This window comes from Castor canadensis, chromosome 4 (genome assembly GCF_047511655.1).
Source record: "Castor canadensis chromosome 4, mCasCan1.hap1v2, whole genome shotgun sequence".
In the NCBI taxonomy this organism is placed as follows: domain Eukaryota; kingdom Metazoa; phylum Chordata; class Mammalia; order Rodentia; family Castoridae; genus Castor; species Castor canadensis.
In genome coordinates, this window is record NC_133389.1 from 173,981,934 (window position 1) to 174,006,323 (window position 24,390).

Genomic DNA, 24,390 nt, shown 5'->3' on the forward strand with positions numbered 1-24,390 from the left:
CCAAAATATTATTCTTATTATGTAACCAACACAAATTAAGAGTGAGGGAAAAACTGCAATATTTCTTAAATATTCCAAATAGCTCATGATTTGTATGCCTTTTATCTGCTTTTACCTAATTTCTCAGTCATAGTTTGGACCCAGGCTCCCCATGTTACATTATATCCATGTAATCCAACTTCCTGTGAACAAAAAGACCTCGTGCAGGTTAAACCTTGTGCAGTCATTTCTTTCCCTGAGCCCACAGTGAAACATTCTGTCCCAAAGATGAAGAACTGTCTGCTCCCCTTTCTACCTGTTCTCCATGGCACTGAACACCCATAGTGACATGAAGTCAAATCATGGCTTTGCTCTGCATTTTAAACCCTTCCCAACTTCTCACTGCATTGAGTGTAAACTGCTGCCTCTTATCTTCAGGGCCTTAGAGGCCCTGATCTCCACATGCTGTGCACATAGCCACACAGCTCCTCCTATCTTAGGGTCTTGCTTGACACAGGCCTTCTCTCTGGGCAGCTTTTCTCCAGAACCTTCACAAACTTAGATCTCTGCTCAAGGCTACCTCCACAGAGGCCTTCCTTGACTCTCCTTGTCAAACAGGCTCTCCATCCCACTCCACCACGTTAGTCTCCATCACAGGGTCTGTTTATTTCCTTCTTAGCATCTTAGTACTTCATTTGTTTGAATTATGCATTTGTCCATTAGTTTATTATTCACCCCACTACTTAAATGTCTATGAGGACAAGGATATTTGTCATGAGTTAATTCTATCATGTACCCCAGTGTTTGCCTATAGAAAGAAATTTCTTTTGCACAGATAAGGAATGGGTGGACCAGCAGGGACAAGGTCCACAGGCTTGTCAGTCCAAGCCTGACTACTCATCCACATTAGACAACTTTTACCTATGCCCTTCAGGATTAGGAACATAATTTTTGAACTTTGAAAAAAGCAATTTCATCAAAATGTAATCTTCTTGACTTATTTATTCATTTTATATATTCAAATTTCTTCACTTTTTATAAAATAACCAATGTTTCAGAAGGAAGAGGCTATTTGAAAGAATGGAAAAAAATCTAGAATCAGGGTTTCCAAGTGAAACTCTTAGACTCAACATTCAATCTATGTGTAGAATTTGGGTAGGAAGATCAATGTGACATTTTTAAGAACTTGCTTGGCAGTCTTAGGATAAAACTCTTGCATTAAATAGAAGAAAGCTTTATACAGAGCTATTGGTAACAAGGCTGTCACCAACTCATGCCAATTTGTCTGCATAACACCATACACTGCAGACTTGAATGAGTTCAGTTTTATTTGATGCCCAATGCAGCTCAGAAGTATCTCACTATGGTTTGAAAACACCCTTGGTGTTCATGTGATGTTGGGCTGCAAGTTTTTGTGATTCTTAGAACATTTTTTTTCCAGAGACCTAAAAACTGCTTTATATCACTTTGCCCCCCCAAAGCAACAAGATAACTGCATTTGATGAGCAAGTGAGTCTCAATAAGTGGATAGAAAAATCAATGGATTTCAGGAGATATCTGCCCAGACCACATCGCTTAAACTTCTTCAGCAAATACATAACTCCCTCTTGGGTGTTCAGGTTCCTGGCCAAAATATTTCCCGCGGAGTCCTATCTATATAAAACTTTGAGTCATCTCAAATTAGTGTGGCATACCCAACCACTATGGCTGCCTGTTGTCATGCACTCCCATGACAGAATCACTGGCAATTGGAGTGGTGTGGTAACCAGCCTGAAACCAGGACTAGCCAGGCGGCCCCAGACCAGTCCATAAACATGAATGCCAGAGTAGTTCACAAGGCCAACTCCACAATGGAAAGCACCCCAATGGGACTAAGTGGTAACTGAGCCCCAACAGGGTGTGGTCCATACCAGGAGGCCACCTTAGGTAGTGCTGCTGACCATGATCAGGCCCAGACATGCAGAGGGAGATGTAGTGAGGTCCTGAGGCCTAGGGTCGTAGGCAGGGCCCCAAAACAATAATACAAGAACATTCACCACAATATGGTTTGTAATAGCAGTAAAAACTGGAAATCCTTGGAAAATCCATCAATTTGAGATTGAGTGAATAAATTATGGCATTGTTTTACAACAGAGCATCACACAGCCTATCCTGTCTGGGTGCCAACAGAAAATACAGAGGACAAACAGTTAATGAAAGAGGCACAGGTAAGAAACAGAATAATGCAGGAAGGGAGAGGAAGGCAGCCCAGAAAGGTGCAGTACCAATCCGTTTCCACCATGGACAACTGCAGTTTAACTCTGAAGGGACCCTAAGAGGACTAAGTGAGGAGGATTCACCTAAGAGTCAGTCTCCTGACAGGACTGAGTGAGGAGGACACATGAGAGTCATACTGCCCAGGCTCTGAGGTTAGGGCGTCCTCTCATTGACTGAGAAGCATGAGTGGTACATAGGGAGTGCCCAAGGGCTTCAGGGACTTTCAAAAAAGCCTGCAGACACAGAAGTACAGAAGAAGGTGGCTAAATTCCCCAGAGCATGAGTACTGAGGAGACTGTGGGGCACGGATGGCATTGCAAGCAGCCATTAAAGAGACAAAGTGGATTGGCCTGGGCTGACATAGAACATCCCCATTGTGCTCACGAGAGAAGAGCAGAGTGGCTGAGCATTGGGCTCTGCAGTCAGCCCTGTGCACTTGAAGCCCAGGCCCACACATACTAGCTATGTGACTTTGAGTGTGTTTCTTAATACCTCTGACCCTCAGCATCGTCCTCGGCTAATGGCTTATGACCATAAACAGAACAATCCATGAGAAGTGCTTTAGCAGTGTCAAAACAAATGCTAACTATTGGTATTATGGACCATTATTACAAATGGGTAATTGTTCAATGAGCAAAATAAGCCACAGAATAGTATATCCTATGATCTCATTGTGCAGGAGCAAAAGCACAGGCATTTCCACTAAATATACATTTACAAACGAAGACTTCTAGAAGAATATAAAATATAATAGCAGAAGTGAGAAATGCAAGCCAGGGCAATTTCACATTTTACTTTCTGTGCATTTTATAATCAGCAAATGCGACCTTTAGAATAAAGATTAATACCAATTTCTCTCTCACCATTAAGTCATTGACTCGACAAAAATTGTTGAAAACCTTTAGCATCTGCCTAGATTTCACAAATCAAATTGTATTTCATGTGTATCTCCCTTTACTTGTCCATCCTCCTCATAATAGTTACTATTTATTGCAAATTCATAAAAATACCACAGGCTTAGAATTTTAAAGGACTCAAATATATAAATGCCTGCCACTAAAAAGACAATAACAGAATATAAAATATAACCATATGGGCACAAACCACTGGAGGGCATTGTGAGGGCAGATCAATTTACAACAGATGTGATGTAAATTCTAAACTACTATCTAAATGTAAGAGTAATAATGACTTCAGATGACCTTTAATGACCTATGTTAATTAATTTTCCTTTTAAGTAAGACTAACTAACATACATTTAAAGGCTTCCATTTTTCTAAATATTAGAGCCAGGAAACTGCTTTTTCATTAAGTTGGGCACTTGTCTTTACATTTTGCATGTAATTTGTGTATAAACTCTCCAAATTATCTCCCAGGAACATAGTACTTTACAATAATGTATTATTTCAATACATAACAAAATTCAGCTCAAATATCCATGGGTAACCGAAAAAGAGACAGCCAATGAACTGGTTATAAATCTCTTTAATGTATTTCATTTCAGACATGCAGCCCTGAATCCTGTGAGCTAATGGAACTTTGCAGAGGAAAAAGGAGTGGAAATGTTTAACACAGTGGTAAGAATGACGAAATTCCATTTAGCATAGTATAAAAATGTGTCCTGATTTGACAACATGTCATAAAAAAAAAAAGAAGGAAAGCAGGGAATGGTTGTTTGCATTGTGAAGGATGCTGATTTTCCCCCTTCGCTCTGACCTCCTTACTCCCTCCCTCCAACCTGCCATACGGACTGCTGGCCATTTGTGGACAAGCTCTGTCATTCACAGCTTTCACATAACTGTCCTGTTCCAGGCCCCATCTCTGAATGACAACCTGTCAAAGCTCCCATGGAAAGATTCCCTGATCTCATGCTCCCAACTTCAAGGCCTCCCCATCCTCTCTACCTGCGTGCTCTTTCCATCCTACCCTCCTAGACCATAGGCTCCTGGAGGACAAGCACAGGTGTCCAAGATCATGATGATAAGAAAGGCAGATGTATCAGACAAATTTTTGTTACTATAATGAAATAACTGAAGCAGACTACTTTGTAAAAAAAAAAAAAGACATTCATTTTGGCTCACAGTTCTGGCAGTACAAAGTACAAACAGAATGGTGCAGGAAGTGTGTATCTAACTCTCTCTCTCTCTCTCTCTCTCTCTCTCTCTCTCTTTCTCTCTTCTCTCTTTCCTTCTTATAAAGTTACCAGGATTCAATCTTTGTGGCTCCACCCTAGTGACCCCCTTAATACCATTAACATATGACTTTGGGGATTAAACTCCTGCCTGGGGAGGGCACATAGTCAGACCATAACAGCAGAGAACAAATGCTTAGTAAAATAAGAAGGTGAGCCCGCTCTCTCACTAGGAAAGACGGGTGTAAATGCTCCATGTCTCTGAGCCACTGTGCCCAGACACTGGTGTGCAGCAGTTCTGCAGAACAGCGACGATCCCACAGCGAAGCCTGTAGGGCACAACTCCACCACACCAACAATGACCCTGAATGCTTGCGACTGAAGTGTAATAGAGATGCCATTATGCCTGTGTTTCAATCGTATTAAACAAAGACAACCCCCATTTTACAAGTGGAAAACCCACATAAAACCCTAAATGTCTCCTTTTTAAGGCTGTGAAAACTGTGATTTTTATGCTTAGTGCTATTTTTTAATATGATTATATATTTTGGTATATGATAAAAATTTTAAAGAAATACATTAAACCTTAGATAACAGTACTAAATCTGTCATAAAACTTGTCACCAATATTTGCCAAATGCCACTCTTTGAAATAGTAGTTTTATCAGTTCACCCAACTTGAGTAAATAATTTATCCATAGCAATGTAGAGAAAAATTCTATTATCATTATATTGGTTCATATAAAAAGTAAATATTTAGCTTTACTTATTTACAAGGCCATGGCAGAATTAATTTCAAGATGAATACATATACATAACAGGCCCCTAAAAGACATTTTTATAACTAGAGAATCACTAATCATAGGAATTTTCTATCATTTTAGAAAACCTTGTTCAAAGCAGACTGTATATATCTCTCAACATTTTATAATGAAATTCCCTTATACTATTAATGATTCCTAAATTTTTTTAAAAAAATTCCTTTTTAAAGAGATGTTTTAGCCACTCCCAACCCTCACCCTGCACCCAACAAATACATGGTATTAAACAAATTGTGACATTGGATTCAGTCCAGCAAAAAGAAAAGTAGCCCAATGCAATGACAGGTTTTTAGATATCACATCCCTAGCTTTTTCTTTCTTTTCTTCTTTCCTTTGCTACTGTGTGTACAAAATTATCTCTGTGGTTTGTGACATTCAGTGTGAGATGGTGAAATCACAGGGTCCAGAAATGACAATGGGCTTGACAGCTAAGACTTCAGCATACCACAGGAAGCCACTTAGTCATCTTTCTTTCTATCCAGAGGCCAAATTCACACCACGCCACTAGACCTGGTATTCATGCCTCTCCTGGCAGCACAGGGTCCCTGGCCAGCTGTACAAATAAAGGATGAAAGAGATTGAAGCAGACACAATGCATGCCTGCCTCTCTGCCCTCTGAAGCCAGAGCATTCCTTTAGGATTCTGTCCCTGGTTAATTGTCTATGTTAGAAACATCTCTTGAGCAAGGATATGATCAAATTACTTTTATTGCACAATGAGCTAATAAGTAGAGATCAAAAGATAAGAGAATATACTAAAAAACAAAAACAAATAAACAAAAAAATCCTCTACAAATCAGCTGTTTTGGTTGCTACCAATCCTCCAGGACAAAATAAGAGAAAACCTAAGAGTTCCCTGGTCATCTTAGCAGTATGAAGATTAGGACAAATAACTATACTGACAACTGCAAATAAATATACACCACACTTTTCCTGAAACTTCCTCAGGCTCTTTCCCAGCCTGAAGCTGAATCAATATAAAGAAATATAAATGAATGAACAAGTAACTAAGAAACATGTTTGCATTAGATTAATTATACACAATTTCCAAATCATCCTTGGCCACAGTGTCACACAAAGGGGAAGAAATTAATTTGTCAAGTTTGGTTATGTGCCTACCCGCCATCAACGACCTTACTGAGTGCAACTAGAACACTGAGTGTGGGTTGTTATCCCCGATAGGCAAGGGAGCTGCTCAGAGCATCTCCTACTCAACTCACACCCACAGTCACTTGAGTCCATACCTGGGTGGCTCAGCATCTCTCTACACCCCCTCCTCCCACCTAGCTGGCACAGGCTGGGACTTGCTAAACCATGCATCAGTCCCTTCTCGCCTCATCTTATTTTGATTTTTAAAATTTTGGGTGGTGTTGGGATTTGAGCTCATGGATTCATGTTTGCTAAGCAATCTTTCTACCACTTGAGTCATACCCTTTTTACTTTCATTTGTTTTTATAGTCTCCAGTTTTCACCTAGCCTGGGCTTGGACCATGATCTTCCTACTTCTGCCTCCTGAGTAGCTGAGATTACAGGCTTTTGTCATATGCCCAGCTTGTTTTTGGAGCTAGGATCTCATTAATTCTGTACCTCATCCCTAAATTGGCCTTGAACTGCAATCCTCCTATCTTTGCCTCCTGTGTAGCTGGGATTACAAAAACAGACAACCATGCCCAGTCCCTTATCCTACTTAAAAAAAAAAGTTGGGGGCATGACTCAAGCATTAGAATGCCTGCCTAGTAAATATAAGATCCTGAGTTCAAACACCAGTACCACCAAAAAATTAAAATTAAAAGATTTATCTGAATGTACTCAATGTTCCTTTACAAAGTTTCTTTAGGAAACAAAATTGTTAATCAAATGACAACAGACATATATTTTTGTGGTCCTCGAATGTAATTTTTTAGTTCCAGTGCCTATTTCCAGCTGTTCCCTACACTCTTTCACTGATCCTCTTCCCTCTTAATTGACACCACCTCAAAGCAGAGCTCATGCCCCCAAAACGAGTGTCCTGGCTGCTCCTCCCCTATCCCTGCAGATGTCACCTGTTCTTTCCATCAGCTCAGCTCAGAACCCAGTAGTAGGCTTTGACTCACCCTCCATGTTCCTCTCATGACCACATCTGTCACATTGTGCTCTGTCTCATGTCCATCCCACCATAGAATCCAAAAGTCATGATCCTGTCATCTCTCACAGGTCACCCAAGAGCCAGCCTCCTGGCTCCCTTAACCCAACCTTCTTCCCCACACAGCTGTCAACTCATCTTTCATTCTCCCCTTTCCACTGCCATTGCTCCATCAATACCTCCGGGCCACTTAAGATGATGCCTCTAGAAAGCTTTTCTTTTCAACATTTATTTTGTTTAATTTCGTTTTTACTAGCATATGATAGTTGTACAGGGGGATACACTGTGATATTTACATATTTACAATGTTTTTAATTAGATTCACCTCCTCCATCGTTCTTAGAACAATTTCAACAGGTTTCATTATTCTATTTTCAAACATGAATACAAAATACATCCATTATATTCACCCTCGCTCACCCTCTCTGTTTTCCCTCCTCCCTCCTACTGGTACCCATCCCGGGACAGGACTCATTTTACCTTCCCAACCTTCATTTTTTTTTTAAGTGTATATTGATAGCTGAAGGGGATGTTACCTTGGCATTTCAGAATATATGTGTCATGCTTTAATCAGATTAACCCCCCCATTACTGCTCTTTCTCTATCACCCTGCTCCCCTATTATCCAACAGCTTACCATGTGTTATTACATTAACTTCATACAAAGGTGAAATGTTTCAATATTTTTCATCTAGAAGGCTTTTTGAGGCCAGTGATCCATTTATATTTTTCCATTCCAGACCTTTGGCCACTGTCTTGCATGCTATAACTTCTACATATATACATACATACTCAAGGATTACTTAATTGATTAATATTCCTATAACTTAATCTACAAAGAAACATTAATGTACTTCCTGTTTTTATGCCTTCACTATTATTATTCCCTTATTTTTTTATTCTTTCCTTTTTAAGACTGAATTGTAATGCAATAAGTAAACCACTAGGTGTCACTACAATATCACTTAAACCCTCAAACAAAACAGTGCAATGCATAAGGACTTTTGACCATAAAAAGATCCTCTCCTATTACTGGAAAAAAGATGCCTGGGCATCAGGAAGAGTTATAAAAGCAAGTTGTGAAAAGGTGCTATGGTAAGAATAGGCAGTCCAAGAAGAGTGTACTGTAGTGGTAGAGAATTTTCTTGTACCTTAAATTGACCTCAATTGTTAACACTGGTCTGGGGATAAACTGGTCTTTCTGTCTCTCGAACACCTCAATTCATCGCTTTCCTCTTTAGGGTCTACGTAGAGTCTATTCTATTTGCCCAAACACCTGTAGGAGTTGAGTGGTGCACACAAAGAGATATGCATGTCTGTGTCCTAATCCCTACAACCATGGGCATTACCTCAGTGGCAAAGATGTGATAAGGCTTGGGATCTTAACCTAAATCATCCAGGTGGGCCCTCAATGTTATTACTTGTCTGCCTATGGGGACACACAGTGAGACTGGACACAGACCCACAGAGAAGGGAATGTGAAGGAAGACAGAAGCAGACGTTGGAGTGATGCAGCCAGGGGCAGAGGAATGTCACATATTGCCAAGAGCTACCAGAAGCTCGAATTGGCCAGAAGCAGAGTCTCCCCTAGAGCCTCTGGAGGGGGCCTGGTAATGCCAATACCTTGCTTTTGACATCTGGCCTCGAGGATTTGCTGAAGAATAAATTTCTGTTGTAATAAGCAACCAAATGTGTACTGATTCTTTTCAAAAGTCACAGGAACTAACGCAACACTTTCTCCAGGCTGTGGCCTGGTAAGCTTTAATTCCATCAGGTCAAACCTCAAGAATTAATCCATCTACATGTGTTCCACCCCACCCCACCCCCAACACACACTTCCATGAAAAACAGGCCAGGGCACCAAACTGCCCACCCAAGGAGGAGGAAAGGCCTTTGTCTCTTCTTTTCCCTGATATACCCCAGACACAAGGTCAGTGCCTGGCACTCATCTAGTACTCAGGAATAGTGTCTGAAGGGTGAGATTGTCTCTCCTGCTGGGCTCTGCTCCAGGCCACCTTTCTTCTTTATCACTAAGGACTCACCACCTCTTCCTATGGTTAATGACTGAATGAATGGGAAGGTATTATTATTATTAATTAAGAAGTGAGAAGATAAGCACCCTGGAGACAGATGGATGTTTATTTCCCTGTGGACTTCTTAGCATTGGAAAGAAGAAATTTGCCTCCTTTCCTTAGTAATTCCACACTTTCACTGAGTTAGGCAGAAGTTAGCCTTGCCCTAAAGAGGTATACTCACTGCTTCCTATTTTCCTGTGTGGAATATACCCTGGAAACCTGTCATACTTCTGGGCACACCTACATTGCTAGTTCTTATTTCTCACCAGTAGCTGGCCTTGCTCCTCTAGAATCCAGCACAGCCCCACATTTGCTGAGCTCTGCTCCCTGGCCGGCTTAGGTTCATACTGGGTCACAGAGCTAGGCAGTCATTTCTGTGGAACTGAACTCCACTTGAGGACAGCCAAAGACCTGCTACAAATCACTGACAATTGAAGGAGGTGATTGGCCTGGGCTGAGGTGCCAAAACCTACTTTCAGACCCAGGCTGCAATCAGAAATCCTAGGGGGTGTCTTGCTATGCCAGCTCTGTATGCACAATTGGCCTGATAGACAATATCTAATGCATTCTAAGGAAGCAAATGTTTGCTCTCTTTCTTTCACATGCTCAAATGCCAGATGTCAAGAGAGAGACTTGTTGGCATACTGAAAGCCATGTGACTTGCAGGTATTCTTCCAGATAAATACCAGCTACTGCTGCTGCTTCTAACACTATGGTTATCAATAGGTAAAACAGGCACCCCTCCAACATAACCCCACCCCAGTCATCCAAATCCTGCTCAGAAAGACTTCCTTGAGAGCCTACATAGGGAACCCTACAACTGAAAATTTATTCCTTTAATTTTTTTCAAGTGTTCTATTGCTGAAAAATCACAGTTACTATTTCTGACAGGGAACCCTTGAACAAGCCAAGTCAAAATCATAACTGGGAAGCTGGCAGGCTAAATTTCACCAGGAAACGTGTGTATCTGCTAGACACTAGGTTTTAGAAAAAGTCTGATGCCTTATAGAACAAACGCATCCTTCAGCTCCAATAGTTCCCAACACTAATGATCCCATACCAGACACCCCTCTCCTTTGTTACCTGCTATCCCCTAAAAGTACCTGAGACTGTCACATCACTGATCAGAGAGTTTTTTCAATGGCAACAAAGTGAGCCAGAGAGTTCTGAGGAAGAAGGTGTGGCAAAATGAAGGAAGTGAACCAAAAACACCTTTACCAACTTCCAGTTCTCGCTGGCTTATGATTCCATCAAAATAGGACATAATTGACTTACATGAACTTTGGGACATAAAAAATTGTTGCTCTGAACCATTTATCAAGCTGAAGTTAGAAAGTGTTCTAGAGCACAGCTGTGTGAATGATAAGAACTTTTCAAACTCTCTGTGCAAATAATTTAATGATATGAAAAATACGCACAAAAATTAAAATTCCCCAAGTAAATTCCATTTCTATCACAGAATGCAGGCTTTTAAAAATGTAAGGGGCGAGTGAATGAGACAGCAGGAAAAATGCTTGTGCTGACGATACTTTAGTGATTTATAATTCCCTACAGAAAAAGGGAGTCCCTAATGTTTGATTTGGCATTTCAAACCAAAAAAAAACTAAGACAATCCTTCAGTTTTAAGTTATTTAACCTCCTTGTGTGAAAAATCACATCACTAAATTACTAAATTCTGTGATTTTGTAGTTGCTACACTTCCTTGAATGGTAAAGAGAATGTGTGTATTTTTTCTGGAATTAACTGTAGGAGGTGTCTTTATTATCATGCTGGTTACCAAGGTAGAGCTCATAAAAGGCCCCATCCTTGTTCATAAGGGCACAACAAAGTCTTCCTACAAGGACTCAACTACTAAATGCATAGAGCTGCCTCCCTGAAACCAATAAAAAATAATTCAAAATACTATCCCATTCTACCTCCTTTAAGCCCTTACAGAGGGATTAAAATAAAGTTTGGGGAGATGTCAGGGAAGAGTCACAGCTCATTTGGGAACCAATTCAATAGCTATCATATTTGAAAAGCCAAACCCCATGTCACAGACCACAGGATGCTAGTGCAGGGAGATAGAGCCAGCCATTTAGGTAAACCTTTCTTTCCTAGATGGAGCCTAGAGCTCTTTCCAGGATGCCATTATACCTTGAAAGTCCCAAGTACTGAATGTGGTAATGGTCAGAGTCGGCCTACTGCTCAGAGTGCTGATCTCTGGCCCCACTTGAAGTTTACCAGGAAATACAAGCAATGAGAGATGCTCCCACCACCACAGTCATCAATGTGGAGGTGTAGGAGGAAGACTGAAACTGAGGGACAGGATTCCTGCTAACTGCCTTGTGCTACCAATTATGATAATCTCAAAACAGTATGACAGTATGACCCCAGTTCCTAAAGGGAGGAACCAAAGGTAGACAACTTGCACTTCTAGACTGTTCATTGTGGGTCAAAAGGCAGGATAAACTTCTTAACACTGTTCTCATGACTCCTTTCTTGAAAATCACATGCTTGCAACCTAAGAGGGCCAAATGCAGGCACACTCAATTCCAACTAGAGCTATGGGGCAAGGAGAAGCACAGGAAAGAGAGCCAGGCAGAGCCTGCCAGCAGGCAGAGCATAAGGAAGAGGCAGAGCAACTGGGATGAGCAGGGAGGTCAGTGGGGTGATGTCAACCCTGGGCTGCTTTGGGAAGACATTCAGAAGAGGGTTGAAAAGTGGGGATGCTTAGATTATCTTCCAGAAAGAGAGAGTAGCACAATGGATGCAGCTGGAGCAAGCCGAAGTGGCAGGTAATGGTGACTGTAAGTGAAAGAACAAGGCGAGACCAGTCTGTGCAGCTCAGCAGGTGTATTGAGGCTGAACTTTATTTCAGGCATGGAAGGAACCCACCCCTGGTTCCCTGCCATAAGCACAGCCCTTCTCCACCTCAAACTTTAGCTCCCAGCTCCAGTTAAAGTGTCAACCACAGCCCTTCCCTGTACCAAGCCCTCCTTGCTTGTCAACAATTGCTTCAGACAAAGCAGTCCTGATGTGGGGTTCCAAGATATTTACCACTTAGTGTGAGGGAGAGGAACAGTTTCCTTCTTAGGAAAGCTCAGCTGTGCCAGGAAAGGGATGGGCAGCCTTAGGGGGACACCTGCAGCCTCTGGAATTCAGGGTCTTCCTGTTTTCATTGTTCCCTGTGAGCTGCCACTGTGGCTCACAAGGTTGACTGGCTGCTGAGGACAAAGAGTGCCTGCCTTCCAAACCCACTCCCAGTGATGCGTGGCCATGCTCCCAAGTTCTCAGCCGGAAACTGTCACCACTCAGGACTGCACCCTCACAGGGGAGGTCAGAGGTTCCTCGTGTTGTATACACAGCCTTCTCTCTCCCCACAAGGTCCCCAACCACCCAGGAGCTGGGACATGCACACAGCAGGGAGCAGCTCATCCCCCAGGAGCCCTCACCACTCACAGACGGCATTGGCTTGTGAGGGTTGAGCAGCCCAAGAGAACAGAAGGAGAAGGCCCAGTGGCGCAGATCCACGGAAACCGAGGCGTGGTCCCATTGAAGTGGCCACCTGAGGTCACAATGTTTTGCTAAAGCCAGGGACTGGGAAGCTTGTGTCATCATCTTTCCATGATCATGGAGCAAGCACGGAGAGGTGAAGCCAGACACCTGGTTGTGGTTGCTGGCTTGACCATATCTTAGCAATTATTCAGAACTCTTGGAAATTCAGGCCGCTTGTACTGTCTGATGAAAATAATAGCACCTGCTTCACAGAGCTTTCGGGGGAGAGAACTGGGCCCCTCAACCTTGGGGTTGGGAACAGATCATTCTCTGCTGTAGGGACTGTGCCAGGCATTGTAAGATGTTGAGCAGCATCCCAGACACCAGTCATGATCCCCCTCCACCCAGTTGTGATCACTCCAAAACGTCTCAGCACTGCCAAATGTCCCCTGTGGGAGGAGACACACTTACCCCAGCTGAGACTCACTGAATTAGAGGGCCCGAGATTTTTAAAGGCAGCTGAAACAACTGTGGCCTCATTTAAAGTAGAGGATTCAGCACCTGGCTGCATCATAACTGCTCTCTTTGTTCTGTGGTTTCTCCTCCTCTTCTGCCACAGGGCTGATCAGATTCATTTTTTGTGGGCTTCAAGCCCAAAGATCTTAATGTTTAAATGTAGAGTTTTGTTTTGTTTGTGTTTGTACAGTCTTGGTATGTTTGCATTCATAACCTCACACAAAAGCCAGGGTTTTTGTAAATAATTTGGTGTATGTGCATGGGAAAGCAAAAGCACCTTTTAGGGTTCTAACTTTGCTTCCAGGAAGCTTCAGTTTTTAAATTACACTAATGCAAGGTAATTCTATTCATCAAACTTTTGGATGTATTGCCAAAAGATCCAAAGCAATTTGAGCATAGGAAAGTTTAAGCTAAGAAAATAAATTAAAAAAAGGTGGCAGCTGCCCGGCTTGTTAGTACATGACTATAATCCCAGCTCCTCAAGAGGGGGAGATCAGGAGGATTGAAGTACAAGGCCATCCCTGGCAAGACCCCATCACAACCAACAAGCTGAGCATGGTGATACATACTGTAATCTTCACTACATGGAAGGTATAAGTAGTAGGATATATTCTGATACTGGCCCTGGGCAAAAAGCAAGAGACACTATCTGAAAAAATAACTAATGTGTAAAGGGCTGGGGACATGGCTCAAGTGTACAGAGTTCAAACCCCAGTACCACAGGAAAAAAAAAAAAAGCAAAAAACAAAGCCAGCTTGCAAACAGTTCAACAAAGGAACCTTAAACATACTGCATATCTACTATGTGAAAGAAATATTCAGTCCCTTCTCTCAGGAAGCAATTTTTTCTTTTTTTAAGTACTAGGGCTTGAACTCAGGGCTTGCACCTTGAGCCACTCCACCACCCCTTTTCTGTGATGGGTTTTTTCAAGATAGAGTCTCACAAGCAACCTATTTGCCTAGGTGGCTTTAGACTGCGATCCTCCTGATCTCTGGATCCTGAGTAGCTGGGATTACAGTGTGAGCCACCGGCACCCGGTTAGAAGACAATGATTTGCACAAAGACCAGTCTCTACTAAGCTGTGCTTGTGAGGTGTCACACAGCCCTGTGGGGTGATAAGGACACTGTTCTAGACTGAATGTTTGTGTCCCTCCTAAAAGTCACATGTCGAAATCCCAAGCCCCAGTGTGATAGCATTAGAAGATAAAGGATTGGGGAGGTGATCTGGTCATCGGAATGGAGCTGTTATGAGTGAGAGCAAAGCCCTTGTGAAAACTCTCTCCTCTCCACCTCATGAGGACATCTGCGAACTAGGAACCAGCCCTCAACAGGTACCGGACCTGCCAGTCCCTCGATCTAGGCTCCCAGCCTCCAGAACTGGGACAAATGAATTTCTGTAGTTTAAGATCCTCAGTCTGAATGGATGAAGATCTATTTCAAATGAATCACTGCTCTGGCCCCAAAATTGTCCAAAGTTTCTGAAACAACTCCTTTCTTGTTTACTTTTTTAGTGGACACATAATTGTATATATTTCAGGAAATACAGTGATATTTCAATGTACTTACACAAAAATCATGAGAGTATTTTTAATCAAAGATTGTTTGAACTTCAGCATAAATGAATTGACAAGACTTTGCTGTGAGAACCTAGGGGAGATGCTGGTGAAAGTTCATAAGACCTGATAGAAGATGACCAAGAGGTCCCTGGCTTTGCAGAATAGACAACAGCATGGTGGCCTTGCGCTTGGCACTGGCCCGCTCTGTCCCTCCCCCACTCCTGTACTGCACAGTTGATGTGAGAAGGCTGTCGGGAGAGCCGAGATGCAGCATTTGGAGCACACAGTACAGTCCCTGGCATCACAGAGCGTGGAGCACTACCTGTAAGTCTCGATGGTGCTATCCACAAGAGAGCCTTAGGGTCAAAGGTCTGGAAAGATCACTTTAAGCAAAGCTAGACAGGTTTTCACTCACCCATTGACATACTTCTTGGAGCCAGTGTGTGTGTGTGTGTGTTACTGGGGTTTGAACTCAAGGCCTCATGCTTACTAGGTAGGCACTCTACCACATTAGCCATGGTCCCAGCACTTTTTACTTTAATTATTTTTTAGATGAGGTCTCGTGTTTTTGCTCAGGCTAGCCCTGATAGTAATCCTCCCATTTATGATTCTTGCATACCTAAGGTGACAGGCACACACTACAGCATCCACCTTATTAACTGAAATGGGGTCTCACTAAATTTTTGCCCAGCTGTCTTCTAGCCTCAATCCTCCCAATCTCCCTAGTACAGATTACAGGTGTGAACCACTGCACCCAGCCTTCTCAGAGTCTTTAAAACATTGATATGCAACACAATTACCAAGAAGATGACCTAGTGTATAGCACGTGATACCAGGACCCCTTCTTCACAGGGAAATTCATAAGAATAGCATCATATAAAACAGGGGGTAAACCACTGCTGCCAAGACGAACTTCTAAACTTGACACACAGTGTACAGTAATTGTGATTGTTTCTCCGAATGCAAAGAACTTTGACTGCAAAAGACATAAACACTGCCAATTACCAACATATGTTAAAGACCTGGACTGCTTAATGTTAAATATTCACAATGGTTTGAAACCCAGGTATGTTGACTGTGTTGAATTTTACTTCACTTACCCGAGACCCCTTCTCAGGAAAGCACTGGCAAACAGAGCAATCTCTTCCTCCACAAGGACCAATATATTTCTTGCCACTCTGGAAAGTAAAGCAGCTCATTTAGTAAACCAGTCCTCAGCACTTAGCTGAGCACATAAAATATAGGTTACAGCAAGCACTCTTGGTTTGTCTAGCTCGGAGGAACTCCATGGAACACTTTTACCTCTGGATTCATGAGAAGCAAATACATATATATATATATATATATATATATATATATATACACATACATAGATATATGTATACATACATATATACACACATATATAAATGTAATTATATGATATATATGACATATTATAATATATATTACATTTTTTAAAGAGAGGCCCTCAAACTCATAAGCCTCCCGCCTCAGCCTTCTCAGTGCTGGGATTACAGATGTGGACCACCACACCTGACTGCAAAGACCAATACTGATATTAAAAAGGCAAGGCGCCTACACTGTGGCTTCATGACCGGGAGCACTGATTATATGAGCAAAAATCTTCTAACATTGAGGACACTAGGAAAAAATCTTTCCCTCTGAAGTTACTTCGGCCAGAATCACCTATAGTTTCTCTCTCCCAGAAAGAACTAATTTATTAAGTTGTCAGTTGTCTTAGAGTGTAAACCTAATCTGTTAGGCAAACCACTCGTGTACAACAGAATCTAGTTTAAATCATAAATTTGACTGTTCTTCCAAGCCCCCTTGCTGTGCCTCCCAGATCAGTGAGGCTAGGGTGTGTCTCCTTCATCCAGTCCTTCCTAGGACAATCCTCCAGCTGCAGTTTTGTGTTTCAGGTTAAAATTCTTCTTCCTTTGACTGCTGATACTCTAAGACACTTCTTCAAATGTGACCCTCAACCAGAAAGCTCCTGAACCTGAATAATTTGGGCCCTTTCCCCACTTTTAGCTGAGAGTCAATTTGCACACATACACAGACACACACGCATAATCACACACTCCTTTGGAAAGAACATCACCTTGTTCTAGCAAATCCTCATTATCTATATCCAGAGTCATTAGCAACTTCCATACAAAAGTGTAGCCCAAGACTAACTCTTTATAAGTAGATTCCCTAGGACGATGCACTGCATTCATTCACGGGCTAGGGCTATGGGTTGGGTGGGAGAGGTGGCTGACATCTGGTGATAAAAGCTGCTTTGGATGCTGGGCACCGAGGGCAGGAATGGGAATACCAAGAAGGAACAGAGATAAATTAGCTCATTATCTTGCCTGGTACAGTTCTCACTGAGGGTTTCTATAATTGATAGATCCTTTAACTTAAAGCTGTGAACTGCAGTCTTTAGACCTATGTGTAAAGAGAAAATATACAACAGCTAAGCCAATAGGTATAGTTCATAAGTATGTGTACTACATATGAATGTGTATGCACACATTAATACATATGTATGTATATGTACATGCATGTACATGTGTGTAGAGGAGTCTATCCAGCAAGATTTTTCAATCACACAATTCGGACTTCTTTTTTGGAGAAAAACATGCTCACACAACATTCAAAAGTAAGTATCTTTGAGCATTAAGAAAAAGATATCTTTACGCACAGAATTCTCATGGGTTGTTAAAGTTTCTAAGAATTGAAAACTTCACAAGAGCCTCACAGTTAGAAAATTTATACGAGGAAGGCACTGAAGGCCTCAGAAAGCTAAGCTTCTTGAGTTTTGAGTAACATTGATGTCTGTGAATGCAAAAGTTCAAAGTCCTGATAAAGTTAAACAAACTAAGTACCCAGGGCCAGGCTGGGACAGACTGCAAGCACTTAATGTAGCTGGTCTGAACACTTGGGTTCACTCAAGGTTGGAATTCATTACTGTGCACACTGAAATATCAAAATAACCAAAGGAAAAAAGGAGCCTGTTGATTAGATGACTTGATAACAAAGCAGGTTATTTATTTATTTTCTTATTTTGCCAAGCATTACTGAGATGTTTGCAGCAAGATTACATCTCAAGGAAGGATCACTGTAAAAAAGACTTGCAGATTCTAATAAAGAAACATCTGATAAACCCCTTAGGCAGGTGAATCCATACAGGAAGAGTTTGCTCCTCAAAAAAAGAGTATACAACCCCATTGGAAAAGATAAAGTCAGCATCTCAGACAAATGAAGATTCAACCTATGAACCACTTTCACTTGGAATACACTTACACTCTGAAATACCAATGTCATTTTTCTTCAAAGGGAAAAACAAGGAAAGTCATTCTGCTTTTCTCAGGCACTTTAAAACAAATATTTGTTACATAGAAAGTTCAAGAAAAAGCCAGGTATGGTGGTACAGCTACTCAGGAGGCAGAGATAGGAGAATTGAAAATTTGAGGTCAGCCTGGGCAAAGTTAAGGAGACCCTATCTCAAAAAAAAATATATATATATACACACAAAGGGGCCGAGGGTGTGGCTCAAGGGTGGAGCACCTGCCTTGTATGTAAGTTCCTGAGGTGACAAAGAAAAGCAAAGCTGTTCAAGAAGTAAGCTATCAATTTCTAGAAGATTAGCCATCTGTCCTGTATTTGTACCTCAATTTCAAGTCACACAGACACAAGGTCAAAAACTCAAATAGTGCAAAAGAGTGTAACAGGAAAAGAACTTTCCCCTTTCCATACTGGCTCTTATTTCCCTACCCCAAATGATCGCTCTTTATAAATTGATGTCTGGACATATTCACACCACAACACACACACACACACACACACACACACACACACACACACACACACGTACACACACGGTGATTAGGAAGCTGTGATGTTTTATTATGCAAATATATTTCTCAGTACTTGACTGCTTTGACATAATCATGACTTCAAAATCATTCTGAAGTAAATACATATGGAGCTGTCCAGTACAGGAAACACCATACCTTGCTAACCCCTCTCTATTGGTGAACATCAGGCTGCTCCCTTCTTTAGCTACTGCCTACCACCATGCAATTAATATTCTTGTGCATTCATCTCTGTGATACGGGATAAACATGTATGATCAATTCTAAAAAAAGGTGCATTCCTATGTCCAGAAGTATGTGCGTTTAAAATTCTGATGGACAATGCCAATGTGCCTGTCAAAGACACAGCCTCAATTCAAACCTCTTCCTTTAAAATCCAGTCATTGTAATAGTCATGCCCTATGTGAAGTCTCTAGAATTTCTATATTCCACAAGCTGGTGGGAGGGTCCAGGATGGAGCAGTCATTGGTTGAGGAATCATATTCCAGAATATGGTTAGAATTCAAGGAGCAAAGGAAGTGAAACTTAGGATTCTGTAGACTTATTATAATAGAACACAAAAGGCTGTAATACAAAAATGTACAGAAAAACCAGGTAAGATAAAAAGAAGAAAATGCACACACATCTGTCTCACTGTGTTTCTGCTCATTATTTTAGGCGATGCTCTCAAATGCATGTTAACTACATTGGGCATGTGTTGTTTTTCCCAGCTTACCTACCTAGGGAAACTGAGTCTTATGCAGTTTAAGGGATTAATCATTGGCAGAGCAAGAAGCAAGGGCTCCTCATTCCTTGGCCCAGATGCTTTCTGCTTCCAACTGGTAGGAAAAGGAGAGTGGAAGGAAATTTTCTATTTTTGTTTGCTTTGAAAAGACCTATAATGGCTTGAATCACTGACATCAAATTGGATGGATCCAAGCCAGTGCAGTGTTACAAGACCAATCCGAGTTACAGGCAGCCCATAATAAGATGTCTCAGGAACTTCTGAGGCTGGGCTTAATAACAGATTCTTTAGTGAGGAAGCAGAAGGAAGAGGCTTATTAAAAAATGTTCTAGACTTATCTTTCTCCAAAGTGAAAATGTTCAAATTTAATGTTATATTTCTTGATTTAATCTTGAAATGGTCAAGCTGTGTCTTGTCTTTTCTTTACTAATTTTTAAGAAAGGGTTTTATCATAAAGACATCTCAAATACCTAGGCAATACTGTAAGCAGTCTTGACCACGCATATTAAAGAAACCTTAAAGTTTATCTAATCCCAACCTCAGGGAGTGACTTCTTTCCATGTATAACAAAAATCATATGTGATAAAGTGAATCTCATCATGCAATCTGAGTAAATTAATTAATGTACTTACCTCACAGACATGTTGTACAGAAAAGAGAATAAGGATAAGTGACCTATAGGAAAACAATGATGAAGATTAATTCAAACTGTTTGTTTTCATGTGAAACAAACTTAAAAAAAGAAAAAGAGTAAAGGAATTGATTTCAGAAAGCTTTTAATTTATAATTGGCTACTATCACCAGCTGACTGTTCATCTGTGACAAGAAAGACTTTTACCTTTCTTCTTTTTAATTAATGAAGAATGATATACTAATGCCTTTAGTGTGATTCTCATTGTGTGGGGCCCATAGGGACACGGTAAAGGTGAGGCCTAGATGGACAGAGAGTGAAGGGAGTTGACTGTGTCACGGAAACTAGGGGGGGACAAATGTGCTCAAGACGCTGCTGAGAACAAGGTGTCTTGGGTGTCATTAAGTGGAAGCAGCTGTAAAGAGAGAGGATGAAAGGATGCCTAAACGGATTGGGAGAATGGGAAAAGGAAAATGATACAGGATCAGTAGGGAAGAGTTAGGTGTTCCAGGGACTTACCTGTGAGACAGAAATCCAACTAGGGTAACATCATTTGTTACAAGTCTCAACAGAGGAGGGATGCAATCCAAAAAGGCCACCAAACATCCACAAATGTTTGCTGGCACTTCTGTTTGTGGAAGACCTTCAACAAACATCATCTCGTCCTTGATAAGCTGTGTTGGGGTTGGATCTCCTGACTGTACCATCACCATGGTGGTAGGGGAATTAGGGAGAGCCTTTGAACTTGGTTCTGTGGAGAGCCTTTTCCTTGCTGGAACCCACATTCTAAGTGAGCCTTCTTTCTCCACCCCTCCTCTTGAGCTGACATCCTGAAAGTCCCTCTTGTCCTAGTTCTTTCACTGGAGTTCATTATAATTGCAATAATGCCAGGTGAACATTTTATTGTAGTAACTAAATAAATTAAGAAAAAAAATACAAAGGTGGAGTTACACACAGGGAATGAACTGCTTTATATCGAGTTGAACATGTCAGCTGCTGCTTGTTCAATGAGTTCTTGTCACTTGGGACTTTTGTAAATAGGATACATTGCTCTCATGGCCCTGACTGGTCTGGTTCATGTCAGGTCAGAAGAGATTACTACCCCTTCATCCTATCTCTGTTTGTCCTTCCCCCAAAAGTAGGTATTTAAAAATAAGCTCAGTTTTTTTTTCTTTTTAGAAAACATTTATGATTAAGATTTCTTTGTAGTTTCCTCCATATGAATTCCATGTAAGACTTGATTGCATTTCTGAAACTTCAGACTCCTCTCACCACCACCCTCTCTCTTCATTCACTATCCATAAATATATGTTCCTCATTTTCAAAATTCTTACTTTTGCTATTTAATGGCCTTAGTTCCCAATACCTCTTTCAGTCACATCTAACAATCTCATATTTGCTTCCTATGGCTTCTGTAACACACTGCCACAAACTCAATGCCTTAAAGCAATATAGTTTTTACCTTACAGTTCAGGAGATAAGAAGTCCAACATGGGTCTCACTGGCAAAAATCACAAAGTTTTGGGACCATGTTTATGAACACAGAGCAGAGTCTGATTCCTTGCTTTTCCCAGGTTCTAGAGGCCACCCACATTCCTCATTTTGTGGTCTGTTCCATATTCAGAGCTAGTAAGGGCCAGTTGAGTCTTTCTCTTGCAGCTCTCCTTCGCTTTCACTTCTAAGAATCCTTGTGATTATACGAGACCCACCCAGGTGATTTGGGGTCACCCCATCTCAAGACTGGCTGATTGGAAACCTGACTTCCATCTGTACTTAAATCCCCCTTGCTATGTAACACAACATACTCACAGGTTTCAGAGACTAGAACGTGGACAATTTGGGGATGTCAACCTGTCTACCATATTCATGAAGTGCTTTGTCCTAACTCCACTGGTTATGGAACCTTGAGGCTCTGAGTATATAAAGCTTTTGCTATTCAACCCCAGTGAGTAACAGAGCAAGAATCCAGGGCCTTTACTTGTGCAGTTACCCATTTGATTGCTATGCGGGTGTGTCTCAGGGAGATAGGGAGTGTTGGTGTTTAATAACACTGAGCCAAAATGCCAAGCATTGTGTGAATGTCTGTGGTCCCAGCTACTCAGGAGGTGGAGAAAGGAGGATCATGATCCAAGGCTGGCCCGGGGAAAAAGCTTGGGAGCCTATCTGAAAACAACAAAAGGACTGGGAGCATGGCTCAAGTGGCAGAGCGTTTGCCTAGCAAGTGCAAAGCCCTGAGTGCTGCAAAATATTCCTAGCTTTCTGGAGAAATTTGACTTTTTGATATATGAGGCATTCAGGTAATTGATACCTATAGAGCCAATATTTAGGGGAAATCATTAAATAAAAGTGGGCACTCACACTGAGAACACTCACCAGGGATCTGTGACCAAGGGCTTGTTGGTCCACCTGACAGAGCACCTCATTAACACCACGTACACAGGTGACCTCACAGGTGTTCTTAGTTCTCAAAAATTCTGCCAGTCTTCTCTCCTCTCCTCTTCTCTCTTCTTCTCTTTTCTCTTCCTGAAGGCACTCGTTGACAGGTGTCAGCCCGTGTCCAGAGTTAAAGTCTGCAAGTGATAAATGCAAAATGTCTTTTAAACACAATACACTTATAATATTGAAAACAATTATTTTCATTATTCAGTTAGTAATGGAAATATTTTTTAAGTGGGGATCCCATTGTTTTTTTATATAACAATCTTCCCTAAGTGTTGTTAAACTGAAAATTACATTTTGTTCTTAGAAACAAAAATATTCTCAAATCCTTTATATGTCACAAATGTATTTTTAAATGGGAAGATTTCATATACATATAGGCATATATCCTACACAAAATAATTGCTTCATTATGTTGAGTTGAATTTTCTTCTCTTTCATCTTTTCCCTAAAAATACCAGTTAAAGTCGCTCAAGTGCTTTTTTTACTCTTTGAAGCTGGGGAACTTCTAATAGGGAATCATATATTTCATATTCATGCCAAAAACACATGTAAAAGTTTTTTATGTAAAATGGTACAACCGCCAAAACTGGCATGTCCTCAAAATGTTAAACATGGCGTTAACACAAGATCCAGCAATTCCCAGTATATTCTCCTGGGAATATACTAACTAGAATTGAAAACACATGTTCACAATATGCTTTTATATGAATATTCATAACAGACAAAAGTGGAAACAACCCAAATGTCCATTGACTGATGAATTCATAAGCAAACTGTGCTACATCCATACAATGGAATACTACTCAGTCATAAAAAAGAAATGGGGTAGTAATAATATGCTTGAAAATATTATGCTAAGTGAAAGAAACACATACTATACCATACCATATCAGTCTATGTGAATAAGATGTCCAAACAGGCAAATATATAGAAACATAAAGCAGATGGGTGGTTCTTGTGGATGGGGGGAGGGAGAAATTAGTAAGTAAAGGGTTTAGGTATGGTGGAAATGTTCTAGAATTAGTGATAACCACTAGTGTCACACAGCACTATGGATATACTTGGAACTATCAAATTATAAACTCTCAAAGAGTTTAAATGGTGAATTTTATGTTGTGAATTTTATCTCAGTAAAAAAGAAAAAGAGAGAGAGAGAGAAAATATTTTTAAACTTGACTCTTAACTTCGGTCAAAGATCTCTGGCTCAAAACCTTGAGATACTTCATTTTAAAAACTTTGGCTTCTCTGAAGACGTGTCCTAATGGGAACTGGTATAGACAAGGAAACCATGTTGCAAGCTTCTTTTAAATTTCTGGATAAAAGCTTAGGAAATTAACTCAGTGCTGTGGTTATGGGAGACCAGCTTTCCAAATAACTATGTTCCATGATGAATTTCAAAACCAAACAGAAAAAGAATCACTTCCAACACCTGGTTCTTTTCTGTCTAAATTCATAATTTAAATGTCTGTTTTACAGTTACATTCTAGAAGTATGTCTCAATAAGATGAATTATAGTTTTGGGAAGATAACACAAATTGTTTCGATTCATTCAAGTTGTACTCTTGGAAACTCCAAATTAATGAAAACCACTTATTTGCATTTTAATAAAAGATAGATACATAATGCAATTAATCTCCTCCCCTATCCATGCATGTTGTGTTTAGTGGGGTTTTGTTGTTTGTTTTGTTTTGGTGGTACTGGGTTTGAAAGCAGAGGTCTGTGTTTGCAAGGCAGGACATTTACCTCGTAAGTCACACCTCCAGCCCAAGCATGTGAAAAGGGCGCAGAGAGGGAGAATT

General features: G+C 40.9%; 1 protein-coding gene across 6 annotated transcripts in view; it reads right to left on the bottom strand.

Annotated features, from left to right (window-relative positions):
* Positions 1-24,390, bottom strand: part of Col4a4 (collagen type IV alpha 4 chain) — a 246,505-nt gene that overhangs the window by 75,029 nt on the left and 147,086 nt on the right. For all 6 annotated transcript variants that reach the window (XM_074071878.1, XM_074071877.1, XM_074071880.1 and 3 more), the window contains exons 2-4: positions 22,523-22,719; positions 20,151-20,193; positions 16,032-16,109 (exon numbers count right to left, since the gene is read on the bottom strand). In XM_074071878.1, the coding sequence (XP_073927979.1) occupies positions 16,032-16,109; positions 20,151-20,193; positions 22,523-22,572 (171 nt within the window). In that variant the 5' untranslated portion in view covers positions 22,573-22,719. The remainder of the gene's footprint in view (positions 1-16,031; positions 16,110-20,150; positions 20,194-22,522; positions 22,720-24,390) is intronic.